This window comes from Castor canadensis, chromosome 4 (genome assembly GCF_047511655.1).
Source record: "Castor canadensis chromosome 4, mCasCan1.hap1v2, whole genome shotgun sequence".
NCBI classification, from domain to species: Eukaryota; Metazoa; Chordata; class Mammalia; order Rodentia; family Castoridae; genus Castor; species Castor canadensis.
In genome coordinates this window covers 149437606-149453049 of record NC_133389.1, presented here as the reverse complement: position 1 = coordinate 149453049, position 15444 = coordinate 149437606, and the positions used below count along the sequence as shown (strand labels likewise).

At 38.8% G+C, this 15444-nt stretch overlaps 1 protein-coding gene across 4 annotated transcripts in view; it reads left to right on the top strand.

The window, feature by feature from the left end:
- Positions 1-15444, top strand: part of Satb2 (SATB homeobox 2) — a 179035-nt gene that overhangs the window by 123954 nt on the left and 39637 nt on the right. For all 4 annotated transcript variants that reach the window (XM_074071340.1, XM_074071342.1, XM_074071341.1 and 1 more), the window contains 2 exons: positions 4494-4706; positions 8725-8880. In XM_074071340.1, coding sequence (XP_073927441.1) covers positions 4494-4706; positions 8725-8880 — 369 coding nt within the window. The remainder of the gene's footprint in view (positions 1-4493; positions 4707-8724; positions 8881-15444) is intronic.

Here is a 15444-nt window from a genome sequence, read left to right as displayed (position 1 = left end):
GTACTGCCATGCCCAGCTTACTTGTTGACTTTTATAATGTGCTACTATGAAACCTTTTTCCTCCTACCACATAATAAACTCTTTAGGAGCAGCACCTCTTTTTAACCTTTCCATCCCTCTTTGAGCTTTTGATCAAGTCATAATAAAGAAATGAACTAAGAGAGCCAGTTGTCATTCTGTGAGACTAAGTGTATTGAATTTAGGGTTCCCTAGATAATCAATGGGAGACACTGGGTTCAGTATATCCCAAGAATTTTTTTTTTTAATGAGAGAGATAGCCTAATCCTAGAGAGGTTCCAAAAATTGGAGAGCCATGAAGAAAGAATGTCTGTTAAAACCTAGTCAGTAATGACCTTCACTATTGCAGTCAGCCCTGGGGTGGTCTAGAGGGCTCTTCAGTTCTCAGTCTCAGCAGTCCTAAAATCTCATCTAGGTATGCATGTGTTTTCTTACTGCTTCTTATAGTGTTAAAGACTTATCAAAGATATGTTTATCACCTATGTCAGAGAAGGTTTCAAAGGCTAGTGCAGAAACTTGGAAGTAAATTTTGCAGAATTTGTCATGGTAATGTTTCCCAAACTTAAGTATCAGTATAAATACTATACACTAAAACTTCAGGGCAAAATATGTAAATTGCTAAAGAAGTACAGAAGTTGAAAGCTCATTGAGGGAAAATGCAGATGCGAAAACTGTAAGGTCATTTAATTTGTTACAAAGAAATACTATTTTACAATATAGAAAAAGTAAAAACATGCATTTTTTCGCTGTAGAAATTAGCTCAAATTCTTTGTTTTGGGTTTGAAGATAGCCTGTGTTAGCAAGCAAGCTAGATTGCATCCTATTGTCATCTCTCATTTTTGCACTTGGAATTATTTTGCTTTTAATGAGTTTCCTGTCAAACTCATATATTCTTTGCTGATGGTGGAAATGACAGGAAGCTTGCAAAATCCTCCACTAATAGGTCAGGGAAAGGCCATGTTGAGGTTGTCTTCGCCTGACTTCCTTCTTTTTCCAGTAACTTGTAACCCAAGAACTATTTTGGAGGATAACATCTCTACAACGTGCCGGCGTTCCTTCTGCTCTTTGCAGGCAACACGTCTCCTGGTCTTACACAACCCCGGCTAACACCATGGAGGAAATTGTTATGTCTCCCCGGAGAAGGCTCTGTTGCCTATGATGAGGCAAATGCTTAATGACCACTTTACTCAATACTTGCAATATGTTTTAATATGATTACTGATATGAAAGTTTAATAAGCAATATCCTGGTTAATTTATTAATTCCCTTCCATTTGCACATTCTCAATATTCATGGCCTTTCTATTCATAAAAGTACATCTTTTTTTTTTTTTTCTGGTGCCCAGGTGTCCTGCCACATTTTCTATATCTTCAGCTACATAATGGCAATGTCCAAGTGACACCTCCTGCCTGGGTGGTTGATAATTAAAATGTCAGATGACATAGTGGCAAAGGCTTTAGAGATATTTATGTGAGATAAATTATTAATTTATATTCTATTCATGGCAGTTTTTCTATGGTAAACATTTATTTATCTTGACAATTAGATGGGGTGGTTTGTGGTATATGTGAGTTATGCTGAGGATTTTCTTGTCATATTTTTTGCCCACTGATGATTTTCAGTTAACTGAATTCATTTCACATGAATGAGCCTGCAGAATTTGGACTACATTAAAAAAAAAATCTCACCTTAAAATAGTTAAAAGCATATAAATAACCAAAATGGAAAGACTGAACAAAACAACTAAAGGTCCTCTGCCCATCAGTTAGCCACTTGTTTTTGAAAACATGTGAGGCAAAAAGAATGCACCTTGGGCCTACAGCTACACAGATGGGAGTTTAAGTAAATAATTTGTAATGGTGTTCAAATTCTCTGGAGCTAATACATGGAGGTGTCACTGGCCACCTTAATGGTTTGAGACTTTATATGCAATTAGGCAAAAGACTCAGAGGCAGCAGAATATTCCACCAGCCACTTAAAACACAAATATTGTGTCTCTTTCACTTCAAAAGTGACACTGACAAGCATTACAAACGCTTTGTCTGTGCTTTCCTTAGAGGTGGATGAGTTTCCTAGAATGTTGTCCATCCTGTAAAAATGTAGGGGAACAATCTACAGTTTCAAAGTGAAAGAAAAAAGTAAGCTCACACAAGAAACAAAAACACTCTGATTTTGAATAATTTTTTTATTGATGAGTAATCAACAGACATAATTTCAAGTTGTGGACCATTGGAATAGTAGTTTTTGTTCTGTCACTATTTTATATGCAGAATGGAATAGATTCCTGTAATATGCTCCTTGACTTGCGAAAGTAGTTTAATGGAGAAAGAATGAGTTAAACTTTGCCTTTGAGATATGTTGATTATCATAATGAATATGTCGACACTGACCCTAAAACTCCTTCAACTTTTGGCATTGTGAGAGGGAGAGGAAAGGAGAGGGGAGAAAAGCAGCTCATTCTTTCTATGCATTTCATCATTAAAATAAAGTTAGCTCAGACAACATCAATTTTAGTGTCTTACTGATATTGGAAATTGGTAGCAATTTAAAATCTAGTTTTCTCTTGCTTTTCCACATAATAAGTTAGAGATTTTTTTAACTTTGAAACAAATACATTATGACTATTTCAGGTTTTTCTCAGTGCAAGTAGAAAATAGGATAATTTAAGGCAGAACTGACTTTTAATTTCAGAAAGAGAATCAATTCATAGATTGCATAACACTTTCCTGGAAGACAAGTATCTCACTTGTTGCTTCTGAAAGTATAACAAGAAATCTGGATTTTCTTCCATTCATTTTACCAGTAGGGTGCATACACACTCACGTGTACACATGCATTAACATTTCTTCTCGCTTCATTGTATGACATACTTTATTCTCATTCCCATTCTGACCTCCCTGTCTGAAACACACACACACACACACACTCACTCTGCTCTCTAGCCATGTTTGTGTCTGCTTTTCTCTCAAGTTTGAATTAGGATTCCTCTAATCAAAGTAACATGACCCTCAAGTTGCAGAGCTATCAGATGGATACTGCTTTTAGACTCCTTACAGTGTAATTGTCCTCTGTGATCTTGACAGCTGATTACTTACTAGAGTGGAGGTAACTGTGCAGTGTACATTCCTGTGTGCAGCATTTGCCAAACTAGGTTACAGTACAGCACTTTATATTAACATGTCCGTTATTCTGCACATTTCTGTCAAGTCAGAGATTGTTTATTCCTCCTCCATCTAATGCCTTTTCATATTTAAACCATACAGGAGAAATCCAGTAGTGTTGTCTTTACATTAATTCACCTCAGTAGAAACATCACTAGCATCAGAAACACTACAGCAGTTCATAGAAGTGGTGTTCATGATTTGGGGCTATCCCCTCTGTTCTAAGATGCAGGATTAACATCTCAGCTCTTCCTGAGGGACAGTCCTAAGCCCTGATCTCATAGTGCCCTGAGAAGAGACACTAGCTGGACGTATAAAAGGATGCCTCTGTGTGGTAATCCAACAAGTGTGCAGAATGGAAATGGTTCTACATGTGCCCCCAGTACTAAAGTGTTCCAGCTTATGTGTCCTGTGTTCTTCTTGAGTCCATACTGCTTTATGAGGGTCTTGGCAACTTCTCTGTGGGTTCTCTGTCATTAGAGAATATGAAAACACTAAATTCCTATTTAAAGCTTGCTCTTTAGATGAATCACACATTCACAAAGTATCTGAGCCTATTGTGGCAGTCTATACCCACTATAGTTACAGCCTTGTTCTGCCTTCTCACTGAATATGGCCACATTTTCATTGCTTGAATGGTGGGATTAGAGCTTTCCTCGAGGATACCTCATGAAAAGGGTTGGGTGCCCTCTGGAACGTATGCAAGGATAACTTGTGTGTGTGTGTGTGTGTTGGGAAGTTATCAGAGGATTAACACAAGTTATAGCCATTTTCTTTGTCTTTTTTTTTTTTTTTGCCATAGAAACATCTATATTGAAAACAGTGGCCGGTCACACAGAAATTCAGCCAAACTTTTTTTTTTTTAAATCGATGTAAATCTCCCATGCTGTTTAAATGTCGGAACTAAATTTACCAAACTTGGCAGATTTGTAAAGCTGAGCAGGACTGCCAAGTGTTCCCAGTTTCAAGCAGAGAGTTCTAACAGTTCCTGAAATACTTGTAGGAGGCACCTGGTGGTAATTGCAGTTTCACAATCCTCCCCGAGCGCCTACCTTGCCGTCTCTGTGCACCGAGGATTATTACAGTATGATAAAGTGTCAGAATAGAATGGTCTTAAAATAAGGCACAGTCCCCGGAAGGCAAGCACATTCCCACAAAATCTTTCTGCTGGAGAATCCCAAGGAATTAGACTGAGGTTCCTGACATCATAGCAAGCTGGCTGTGCCAAACAAAGAGGAAGCAGGGCGGAGGATGGAAACTGTACTTGTATACTGGCAGTTATGTCATGGCCTGTTTTTCCCCCTACTTTCCCAGGGATTGTTGTCTGAGATTCTGCGTAAGGAAGAAGACCCCAGGACGGCCTCTCAGTCTCTTTTAGTCAACCTGAGGGCCATGCAGAATTTCCTCAATCTGCCAGAAGTGGAGCGGGATCGAATTTACCAGGATGAGCGAGAGCGGAGCATGAACCCCAATGTGAGCATGGTCTCCTCCGCCTCTAGCAGTCCCAGCTCCTCACGAACCCCTCAGGTGAGAAATTTGTTCCGCTCTTCCCCTGGAACCATCCTGCTGCACTGGAGCTGTGTCTTCTCTTGAAAACTAGAGACATAAATCAAGGGCTTTCTTAAACCACTGAACGTGTTGGTCGAAGGATACGACCACTCGCTATATAGGAGTAGTAATCCCCTACTGTATGGTATGTCCTTTCTGCCCATTTAGGAAAGTCCCATTCTTCTACATGTGGTGGGTGAGGGGGACAGCCTCTAGAATGTCTGTAGATAGCTGCTTAATTTGGGGAGAAAGGGTGAGGGGTTTTGTGGAAGCTAAGATCGTAAGGCAAACATATTAATCTTCCTTAAATTATATGTTTATTTGGATGAGGTGGAGGTGGCTGGGAGCAGCACATAGAGAGTAGTCCAAGTTCTGCTTTATGAAATGCAAAAAAAGTCAAAACAGGGAAATCCTGTGTGCAGTGAAAGTACGCAAATATAGTGGCTACCTTAGAATGAGGGGGCTGTCGCTCAGTGAGCTCTCAGAAAATGACAGAAAACAGGCCTCAGTTATTTTCCTTCCCAGGACCATCTCAGAGCATTGGTGACTGCCATCTGTCCTTGCTACACTCTTTTACAGGGTTCTGTTCTCAGGCTGTCCTGCAGATGTGTGCTTTAAATTTCCTAGCTATAGGGCCAAGGACAGGAGACAGTCAGGGACCAATTCCATTTCATATCTGAACCCAGTCATTTTTCTCCTATTCCCTATTTCCCCTAAACTTGTTCTATTCAGCTGATTTATGATAAAATCATTTATTCACTGTTGCTAGAATGAGTTGTAAGTTCTGTCTGAGGGATAATTCCTCCAAACCATTATTTTACAGGTATACATTTATGCAAAACTCAAAACCAAACATTGTTTTGCTTACATACTATAGTTTTTTAAATGAGTTTATTTTCTGATAAATTCCAATGAACTGATTAAGCATAGAATTAGAACTTTATTCTAATAGAAATATTTGAATTTTTCAAGTGTATCAATTTTTTTCACACGTACTGACTTTATATTTTTGTATCTGCAGTTGATTTTTAACTGAAGATCGCTTTGTATCATGCATTACCAAATTGTGTTGCTTATAGTTTAGTCTTTAGTAAATTAGGAGTTTACATTACTATTAAACCAAAAATAAATCTCTTGACTGTTTAATTCAGACAAGTGTAACCAAGCATTTTTGTTTATTTTTCTTTAAGACTTAGGGCATATTGAATTATGAAGTTGGGCAAGTTGTTAATTTGCACTAATATTTACTTCTATTAAGCACACCAATATTTTTGTCACTTTGGAAGCACATTAAACTGTGACTGGAGAGCTCAGCCGTACTTCATGTCCGTTTAATCAGGTAGCTCTCTTCAGAAAGTTGCTTCTCCTTATTAGAAAATAACACAGGTCTGCCTTATGTCCATGCCTTTTTGTCTTTTCTAACAAATCATCTTAGGTTCCTTTCCAAAGACCTGATAGCTGTCACAGCTTGATCAATTGATAAGGCCACACAGTTAGGGACAAGATTTTGCTTTTTTTTTTTTTTAACAGAATCCCATCTTGAAAAGTTCTAGATAAAACAATTGGGAATAGGTCTAGGAAATTGAGCCTTTAATTTTACAGTTTGGGGATTTCTGAAAATAAATGTATATTCAGACATATTTTGGGGAATATTGGCACTGCACTTGTACATTCTTTACAATTTCTTTATCTGTTGGTTAAAGAATGAGAAAGGGCAAGTTGTTAAAGTCTTTTAAAACATTTTCCTGGGTACCCACCCCACTCACTCAAAAATTTTTACAAACTAATCTCAATAAAAAAAGGTCCATTATTTCAGTAAAGCGTTCATTGTGAAAACAAATGTTTGGGAAATAACCACTGGCAACCTTCATTCAGAGTCAGTCTTACATAGATTATTTTCCAGACCCCTTCAACTCCTTATTAGCAATTTAGTGACAAAGAACTTTCAAATTTGAAATTAACCTCCAGAATCTTTTCTTATAATTTTGCCATTGGCTAGTGTTCCTCAGCGTACTGAATAACAATAAAAGTCATACTGGGATAGGAATGACCAGTTAGTACATACTTAGTGTGTAGAAAATATTGAGGGAATTTTACATGAATTTCCATCTTGTGGTGATGTCTCCATTTTACGGGCTTACATGGATTAAATAACTGGTGTAAGGTCACATGACTAAGTGATAGAGCTAGGATTTGAACACTAATTATTCCTGGACTCTTAACTATTTGCTGTAGTTCCTTGAGAGGTTTTGTTTTAGCTCTCAGGGTTCTAAAGAAGGTTTGCTCAGTCAGATAAAATGAGATAGGCTAATGGAAACAGTTGACAGAGGCAGAAATTACTTGCTAAAACATTCACTTTACTGGGAAAAGACTGTGACTTAACTAGAAATTTTGAGAAGAAAAAGGGGTTGGTTGAAAAAAAATTATAGAGAATTACATTATTATGGGATGGTCCCAACCTAGCAGAAAAGAGATACTTGCAATCCCATCACCCCACTGAACTAGAGACTGTGGAGCCAGTGTAGTTCAGTGGTCTTTAGCCCAGGCTTTGGAGTCCGAAAGATGAGGTCAGGCCATGGCAACTCCACTTGCTGCTGCATGTCCTTTAGCAAGTTAACCATCCTCTTTTATTTCAGTTTCTTCATCTGCAAAATGGAAATGCCAATCCCTAACTCATTGGATTCTTATTAGAATTAAATTAGATCCTTTCTAGAGGGCTTGGCACATAAAAGAAAAGCCCATAATTACACTTACTATGACTGGGAAATTATTAGAAAACAGTATGAGTCAGGGAGGTCAGAGGAGAATGGCACACATCACTGAACATTCTTAGGAAGCAAAGTCATCATGGAAACTTAGGCATTAAGTATGGCTCAAGATAGCCTCAAGACACCCTTGCAAATGTGGCACAGTGTCCAGATTGCATTCTTTGTCTTCCTCCAGACCTGCATGTTCCCCAGGCTAGTGGGGGACAGCTCAGGGCATCCTCAGAGGGAAAGTTGTGATTTGGAGACAACTCCCTTGCTTTGGGGTTATAGGCTGTGAGTGGTGACAGAAACACAAAATCCAGTTTAGACCCATTCATCCAGCTCATATGCCCAAGAATCAGGGCTGACTTGTTCTGGTGTCCTGCTGCCAAGGTCTGAGAATGCTGCTGGAACCCTCTCATGAGATACCAGCAGTATCTGAGGGCCCAGATTAAGCAAATCCTCTAACAGTCTTTCAGACCAAGCAGATTCAAATGTTTTAGGGTATTCCTAACCCCAAGAAGTACAGACACCTTCTGTATTGTCCTTCATTTATCTCTGAAGCTGATGGGAAATCATTCAATTAAAACGAGCACGGCAGAATACATAAAACCACAATATGAGTTTAAGAAAATGAAAATGGCACATCAAAGGCATTCTGAAGCCTAGTTTTATGAAATGAAATTTTGTTTCATTTCCACTGATTTCCTAGGTGAAATTAGGTGACTGTCTGGGTAGCATAATGATGATAATGATGGGAAGTCATACATACTCAAATGACATAAGTAAAGCTTTAATAAAGAATGAGAGAGACTCAGGGGAGTGCATTAAATTGAGTAATAATTTATTATTTAGAGACCTCTACCCATATACTCATTTTTTTCTGGAAGAATTGGCTCTTCCTGCAAGGTATGCCATTTTTAGAAAGAAAAGGTATGTGTGTGTTGTACATGTATGTCTGGCAGTCAGATAACTGCATATAGTTGGGGGCCTGGGTAGCCATCTACCTGTGAACCACCTAGGATTTTGTGAGGGAAGAGCAGGGTTGACAGGGCTCTGCATGTCCTATAGGAATGCACTGCAATTATTTCCAATCACAATTAACCTGATTAGAATAATGGACAGGAAGTGTCCCTCTGTAGCTAATGTAGTTTGGCATCAGCTGACTGAAATCCTTTGATAATTTCTGCACAGATGGCTGGGCTGAATGCAGCACTTTTTAAATTATTATTTTCATGGTCTCTTGGTAGGCCAAAACCTCGACACCGACAACAGACCTCCCTATTAAGGTGGACGGCGCCAACGTCAACATCACAGCTGCCATTTATGACGAGATCCAACAGGAGATGAAAAGGGCCAAGGTGTCTCAAGCCCTGTTTGCCAAAGTGGCTGCAAATAAAAGTCAGGTGAGTGGTTTTTAAAAGAGCAAAATCGAGAGCCAGAATTAGACCTTTCTCCTATAAAAATACATCTGTTCTTATAATAATAATAACAATAATCCTCAGGGAATCTGTCATGTTCTGCCTTTTGCTCTCCAGTTTGCTTCTCCCACTGGAGTTCAAAATGGAGATTAAGCCAAAACCCAGCTTTTTTTTTGTTCTTTTAAAGATTTTTTTTTCCTTTAAAAAAATAATCAGCCATGATTTCTCTGTTTATTCCAGGCACTGCTGTGTACCTTCTTTTTCTTTTTCTTTCTTTATCCTTTCTGTTTTGTGGGTGAGGGGGGAGGCTGTTAATTTTTTTTTTATTAGAACAAAACTTAGAGGTATACAACAGCACCTTCCTGGAGACCACACTTAGCTAGTTCTCATCACCTTTCTTATTCCCACCAGGGGAGAGCTGACTTTGCTATAATAACCACTTTCCTCCAGCCTCAGAGACACCTAGTGATTGTCAGGTGTTTCTTTTATGTACAGAATACAGTTGTTTTTCCAGGGGAAAACACACGTGGGGGATCCAGAGTAAGTGCTAAATTCTTTTAACAGAAAAACATAGACGCTTATCCAGTAAAAATTTTTCAGTGTCGGGATTATGGGGAATGCAATGCCCAGGGGAGAGGAACAGACAGATGCTTAGGTGTTTTTCATCCTGAAAGCAGCAACAGTTGATGGGCTCTACTATCTGCCTCTATTTATTTAAAGGGACAATTACTGCCCGACCCTAGAATCCTAGGTCAGTTTGAGATGCTCATTTATTTATCCCTAAGATAAACAACACAGGGTGGAAGAATCAAAAGTCAGTTAAGGCATAATTTTGAGAGGTCTTTGATTTTGAGTTTGATTTCCTCTGTGGCTTTGCATGACAAATGTTTTCATCCCTACATATGTAAATGGTAAAATGCTCTCTCATCTCCCTAACAGATCTTTTGCTGTGTGTTGTGCAGAAAGTTACTGAGCATTGTGTTTCTATTAAGCAAGAAGCCTTTCAAGAAATTAAGTTTTTAAAATGAGAAGTGTTATATTTACACTAATTATATTGTTTTTGTGTTAACCTTTTTAACCCACCGCTTTGTGGTAACCTGACTTGGTTGCTTAAAAGGAGAGGAGAAGACTATCAAGGAACCTTGAAGAGGACTGAAGCGTTTGTTTCCCTGTTCAATTTCAGTGTAGTCATTTTTCCAGAATACGCTTGACTGTCTCCGTCAGTGAAACCAGTGAAATGCAGTTTGTTAAGATACGATGTCCAACCATAGTATGAAATACATGAAAAGAAAATACCATGGAGCCTTCTTAAACTGTTAAAGGCATAAAATCCCATGTACCACATGGCAAAATATAATGAGAGTTGGAGCTGTTAAACGAATAAAGCTGTTAAATGCATAATGCCACTTGGCAAAACTACTGTGCATTTAATGGTTTTCCACTGTGTAATAAAGGACATATGTGGTAAATGTGCAGTGAGTATAAAAGCTGCACAATTGATTTTGCAAACCTGCCCCTTAGTTGTGACTTGATGTAAATGTCAACGTTTCACTGGGGCCTTCTTCTATAAGCATCTTTCTAGAAAAACTGAAGAGAACTTGATTCAAATGCCTGTAATCTTCATGCTGACTTGGCACTAGAACTGTTGGAATTAGTGATGCCTTCAGCCTCCCAAAAGTAATTCAGGTGGCTGATTGAAAGCTGTGTTGGCCAATTGGCAGAAGAGTATTTTTGATGCCTCCTGAAGAAATCAGTAGTCCTGATTTTGCAGAATCTGGAGGAAAACTTAGTTCTGGAATTAATATGCTGAAGGGTGGAATTGAGCCTAAGTAGGGATAAGACACTTTAAAGATTTTCTTTTTTCATTGGGACAATGGTTTCATTCTTATTTATGGATAGGGAATCTTGTTATAAATAGTTTACTAAGTGAGTAAATCAGATATTATGTATTTAAAAATGGTAGTGCCAAATAAAATGAATTTCAAAGGCAGTTTAACAAAAATATTCACTTGATGGCATGTTTAGTGAAATCAGTTGCACAATTTGGTATTTTGCATGTGTATTTGGTACATGTATATTACATATATATATATGGCTCGTAATGGGACATAACCTCTCTAAGCTGCAATGGTCAACTTCATTGGATTGTGATAACTGAGAGAACAAAGGTTTCTCCTCTCCTTTATCCCCTTTCTGTCTATTATTTTTCTTTGAAGGGATCAGAAGTTCTCCCAGTGACTGAAGAAATAAATGCATCTCAAGGGCTTTCCACTCTCGTGGAGGTCAAATTAGTGAAACCTTTAATTAGGAACTCTTGTGAACTGGAGGAGGTTGGGAGCCCTGAAGGCCCAGTTCAAATAGGCATAGCAATGGAAATTTCTTTTAACATAGAAACTACTGGAACCTCATTCGCTCCTTGGTGTGAATTGCTGTAATTAGCTATTAAAAATAATACTGAATACTGCCCTGTGTGTTAGGGAAGCTTCCAATGAGAAGTAGGGAAAAAGGAAGGAAATTTTTAGGTTTTGAGGATGGTTGGCCAACATGGTCCTTGGGGGTTGTAAATGTTTAGGACACAGGCATAATGGGAGGGGAGGCATTCTGAAAGGGTGGCAAACTAGTTGGTTATACAAAGCCATTGCAGAGAAGTGTGTGTGCATTCCCCTAGTGCACAGGTTATGTCAAGACACATTTGTACAGGTGACACAGCTTAGCTCCAGGTCTACATCATCCAGTTCTGTTAGATACCTTCCATGTGACCCTTGCCTCTTGCTTCATGAAAGAGATGTTAAAGAAAAATAAGAGGGGAAAGACATGCTCATACACATTTCACCTTATATGTTTCCTTCATTTTGTGTTTAGGATCAGTTTAGTCACCTTTTTTCTTTTGGATTCTGAAGATTATGTGCCTTTTCTTTCTGCAGAATATTCAGATCATTGGTCTTTATGGGCTAGGATGACACTGTGATCACTGACTGCTCTTTGGGAAGTAGGAGGGAAGGGTCCTTCACAGGGGTCGTGATGGAAGTGCATGTAGGACATTTTTGTGTTCTTTCAGTCTCCTCTTACATACAGAGGGCCACCAGGTAGTGAATGCCTGGCATGCAGTGTTAGTGGCCACAGGAGCTTCTCTTCCCCCAGCATCTGGTCATGTCCCTATTCTTCATACTCAGAATTTGTAGGGCTACTTTGCTTCTTCCTTCCCAATTTGCTTCTTGTCACCTGTGGTCTGGGAGGTAAAATCCAGGAAGGAGAAAATAGTCACCTGTGGAATATCCCCCTGCAGTCCTCAAGGAATGGCCAGGTACTTTGTGACAGGATCTGCAGTCACATTTGAATTGAATCAACTCACACCTTTCCTAGATACTTATTCATTGTGGGGGTTTTCTTGCTGTTGTTTTTGGTTTTGGCAGTACTAGTGTTTGCTAGGCAGGTGCTCTACCACTGGAGCCACACCTCCGGCCCTTTCTTTGCTTTTTATATGTACGTATGTATGTATCTGATAGGGTTTCACGCTTTTTGCCTAGGCTGGCCCTGGGCCACAGTCCTCCTCCCTACCCCCTCCCAGGTAGCTGGGATGATAGGTGTGCACCATCACATCCAGCGCACTATGGTTTTCTCATATCCTGCTCTCTCTACTCTTTTAGAACCTGTAGTATTTCAGTTCATAGAAGGCCGAGGATCATTGAAAGTTTTCTCGTATTTTAGTTCCTGCTTTCCCTTACTTACAACCCAATGAACAAAAACCTCAGAAGTGTCCTGCTCTTAATTTGTGTATCAGGAGGTAGAGAAAAGCTGAGATGCTGTGCTTTGCTCTATATGAACAAGGGGAGGAAGAGAGCCTGGTATAAAACTCAGATGGTATTAATGAAAAGGCCAACCAGAGACTGCTGGAACAAAAGGAAGAGGGCAAGCCAGGTGCTCATATCTCTCTCCTATAATCTTAGCTACTGGGGACGCTGAGATCAGGAGCATTATTTTTGAGGCCAGCTCAGGGAACTAATACCTGGGCATGGTGGCATATACCGCTCATCCCAAGCTATATGGGAAGCTGAGATTGGGAAGATACAATTCCAGGCTGACTTGGGCAAAAAAAAAAAAAAAAAGTTTGTGAGACCTCCCCTCCACCCAGTGGAAAAAAACTGGGTGTAGTGGCTCATGCCTGTTATTCCAGCAAAACCTGGGCAAAAAGCAAGACCCTATCTCCAAACAAACCAGAACAAAAAAGGACTTGGGTTGTAGCTCAAGAGATAGGTGTCTGCCTAGCAAACATAAAGTCTTGAGTTTAAACCCCAGTATCACCAGAAGAAAAAACAAAAGGAAGAGGATGGTCCGGGAACCATCAGGAACCCAGGGGATCTCTGGTACCATGCCACTAGAAGACTGTCCTCATCTCCATTCAGGCTTATAGATTCCTGCCAATCCCTCCCTGCCACCCATACCTTTCCAGGCCTGCCACGTTCCTGGCTGCAGCCAAAGTTGGGGATAGCGAGTCTTTCTTCCTACTATGAACATGAGAACAGGAAGCACAGCTGTGATCTCATGTAGCTAGAGGTCTCCAGCACACAACTCTGACATCATTTTCCCCGTAGCAACTGGGTTCTGCACAGTGATTGAATTTCAGTGTGTGCTGTGTTTCGTGTACATTAGGATTAAGTAGAGTTTGTGTACTGGACTTTATACCTTATGACTATGTTTCTACAAAAAACAAAAAATGTATTCTGAGTTCTTGACTACTGACTTAACAAATTGTATTCCTTAATGGGGAGATTGTATGTGGTTTAGATGTAGTTTGCAAGCTTAGATTTTTATGAACATTATTCATTTCTCCCCAGTTCTCTCTTTATTGATCATCCAATTTGCTTGACGGGCTAAATGATGTGAAATATAAATATTTACCTGGCAGCTTCTTTTTTAAATAAAGCGAAAATAAAGGAAAGAAAGAGAACTTTTCATAAGGAAAAATGACAGATATATTTGTTTTCTTTCCTTTTATGGCTTTTTGCTATCAGAGTCTATGTCACATTTAGTATATGTGGTAATGCCTTCTTCAGTCACGGGTACTGAACTGGTTTTTATTTTTGCATCTCTTCTGAAAAAATCTCCCAGACACAATTTAGTTGTACATATTTCTTTTTTAAAGTATGCTTCTATTTTATGAATACATAAGTAATAACATCCACATTTTACAAAATTCAGATAGTAAAGAAAAATATGAAGGTGAAAATGTGAATTACCCATAATTCTACAATCCAGCGAGAGTTACTGTTAGAATTAGAGTTTTTTCTTCCATGTGCACATGTGTGCATATTTATATCCTAATTAAGATCCTTCACAGATAATTTAAAACTATAACTTCTTCTTAGGAACAATTCATTTATTTTTATATCTTTTTTGCAATAAATTTTATATATTTGAGGTTTATAACATGATGTTATGGTTGTACAAATAGACAGGCAATAAAGTGAAGTAGATAAATGTATCACATAGTTATTTTTTGTGACAGGAATGACTAAAATCTACTTATTTCAGAATCCCTAATAGAACACAGCTTTACTAACAGTAGCCCTAATATCGTGCATTAGATCTCTAGACTTGTTCATCTTGTGTGTCTTCTGTTTTTTATCCTTGGACTTATGTCTCCCTGTTTCCTATGCAGTCCCCAACACCCATGGCCAATGGTATTCTGTTCTCTGTATGTTTCACCTTACGTTTTGCAGACCCCACATATGAGTGAGATCATACTATATTTTTCTTTCTGTGTCTAGCTTATTTTACTTAGCACAGTGTCCTTCAGATCTGTCTGTGTGGCAAATGGCAGGATCTCCTTCTTTTTTAGAGTTAAATAATAGTCTTCTGTGTGTGTGAGTGTGGAGGGAGCTTTAGTGAATAATGCTGCAATGAATGTAGGAGTGCAGATATCTTTGTGAAGTGGTAAGTTCATCTTCTTTGAGTATATGCCCAGAAGAGGCATTCCTGGGTCATACAGTAGTTATATTTTTCTTTAGGAACCTCCATACTGTTATCCATGATGGGTCCACAGGTACCACAGGTACACATTGTCATCAGCATCACTCTCTTGCCAACGTTTTTTACCTCTTGTCTTTTTGGTGAGAGCCATCCTAAGAAAGAAAAGGTGGTATTTTATGGTGTTTTAAATTTGCATTTCTCTGATAATTAGTAATGTCAAGTACCTTTTCGTGTATCTGTTTGTCTTTTTTATATCTTCTTTGGAGAAATGTGGGTTCAGATCCTTTGTTTTTAGTTGATTTATTTATTGTTCTGCTATTGAGTTATAAAGGTTCATTATGAATTTTGGATATTAATGCCCCACTACAGAGGTTGCCTTTACGTTTTTTTGATTGTTTCCTTCATGATGCATATTTTTAGTTCGATCATCCCATTTATTTATCATTGCTTTTGTAGCCTGAGCTTTTTTTGTGATGCCCAAAAATCATAGTCAAGGCCAGTATCAAGGTGCTTTTCCCCTTTGTTCTCTTCTAGTAGTTTTAGTTTCTGGTCTTTTGTCTCTTTGGAGTTGATTTTTGT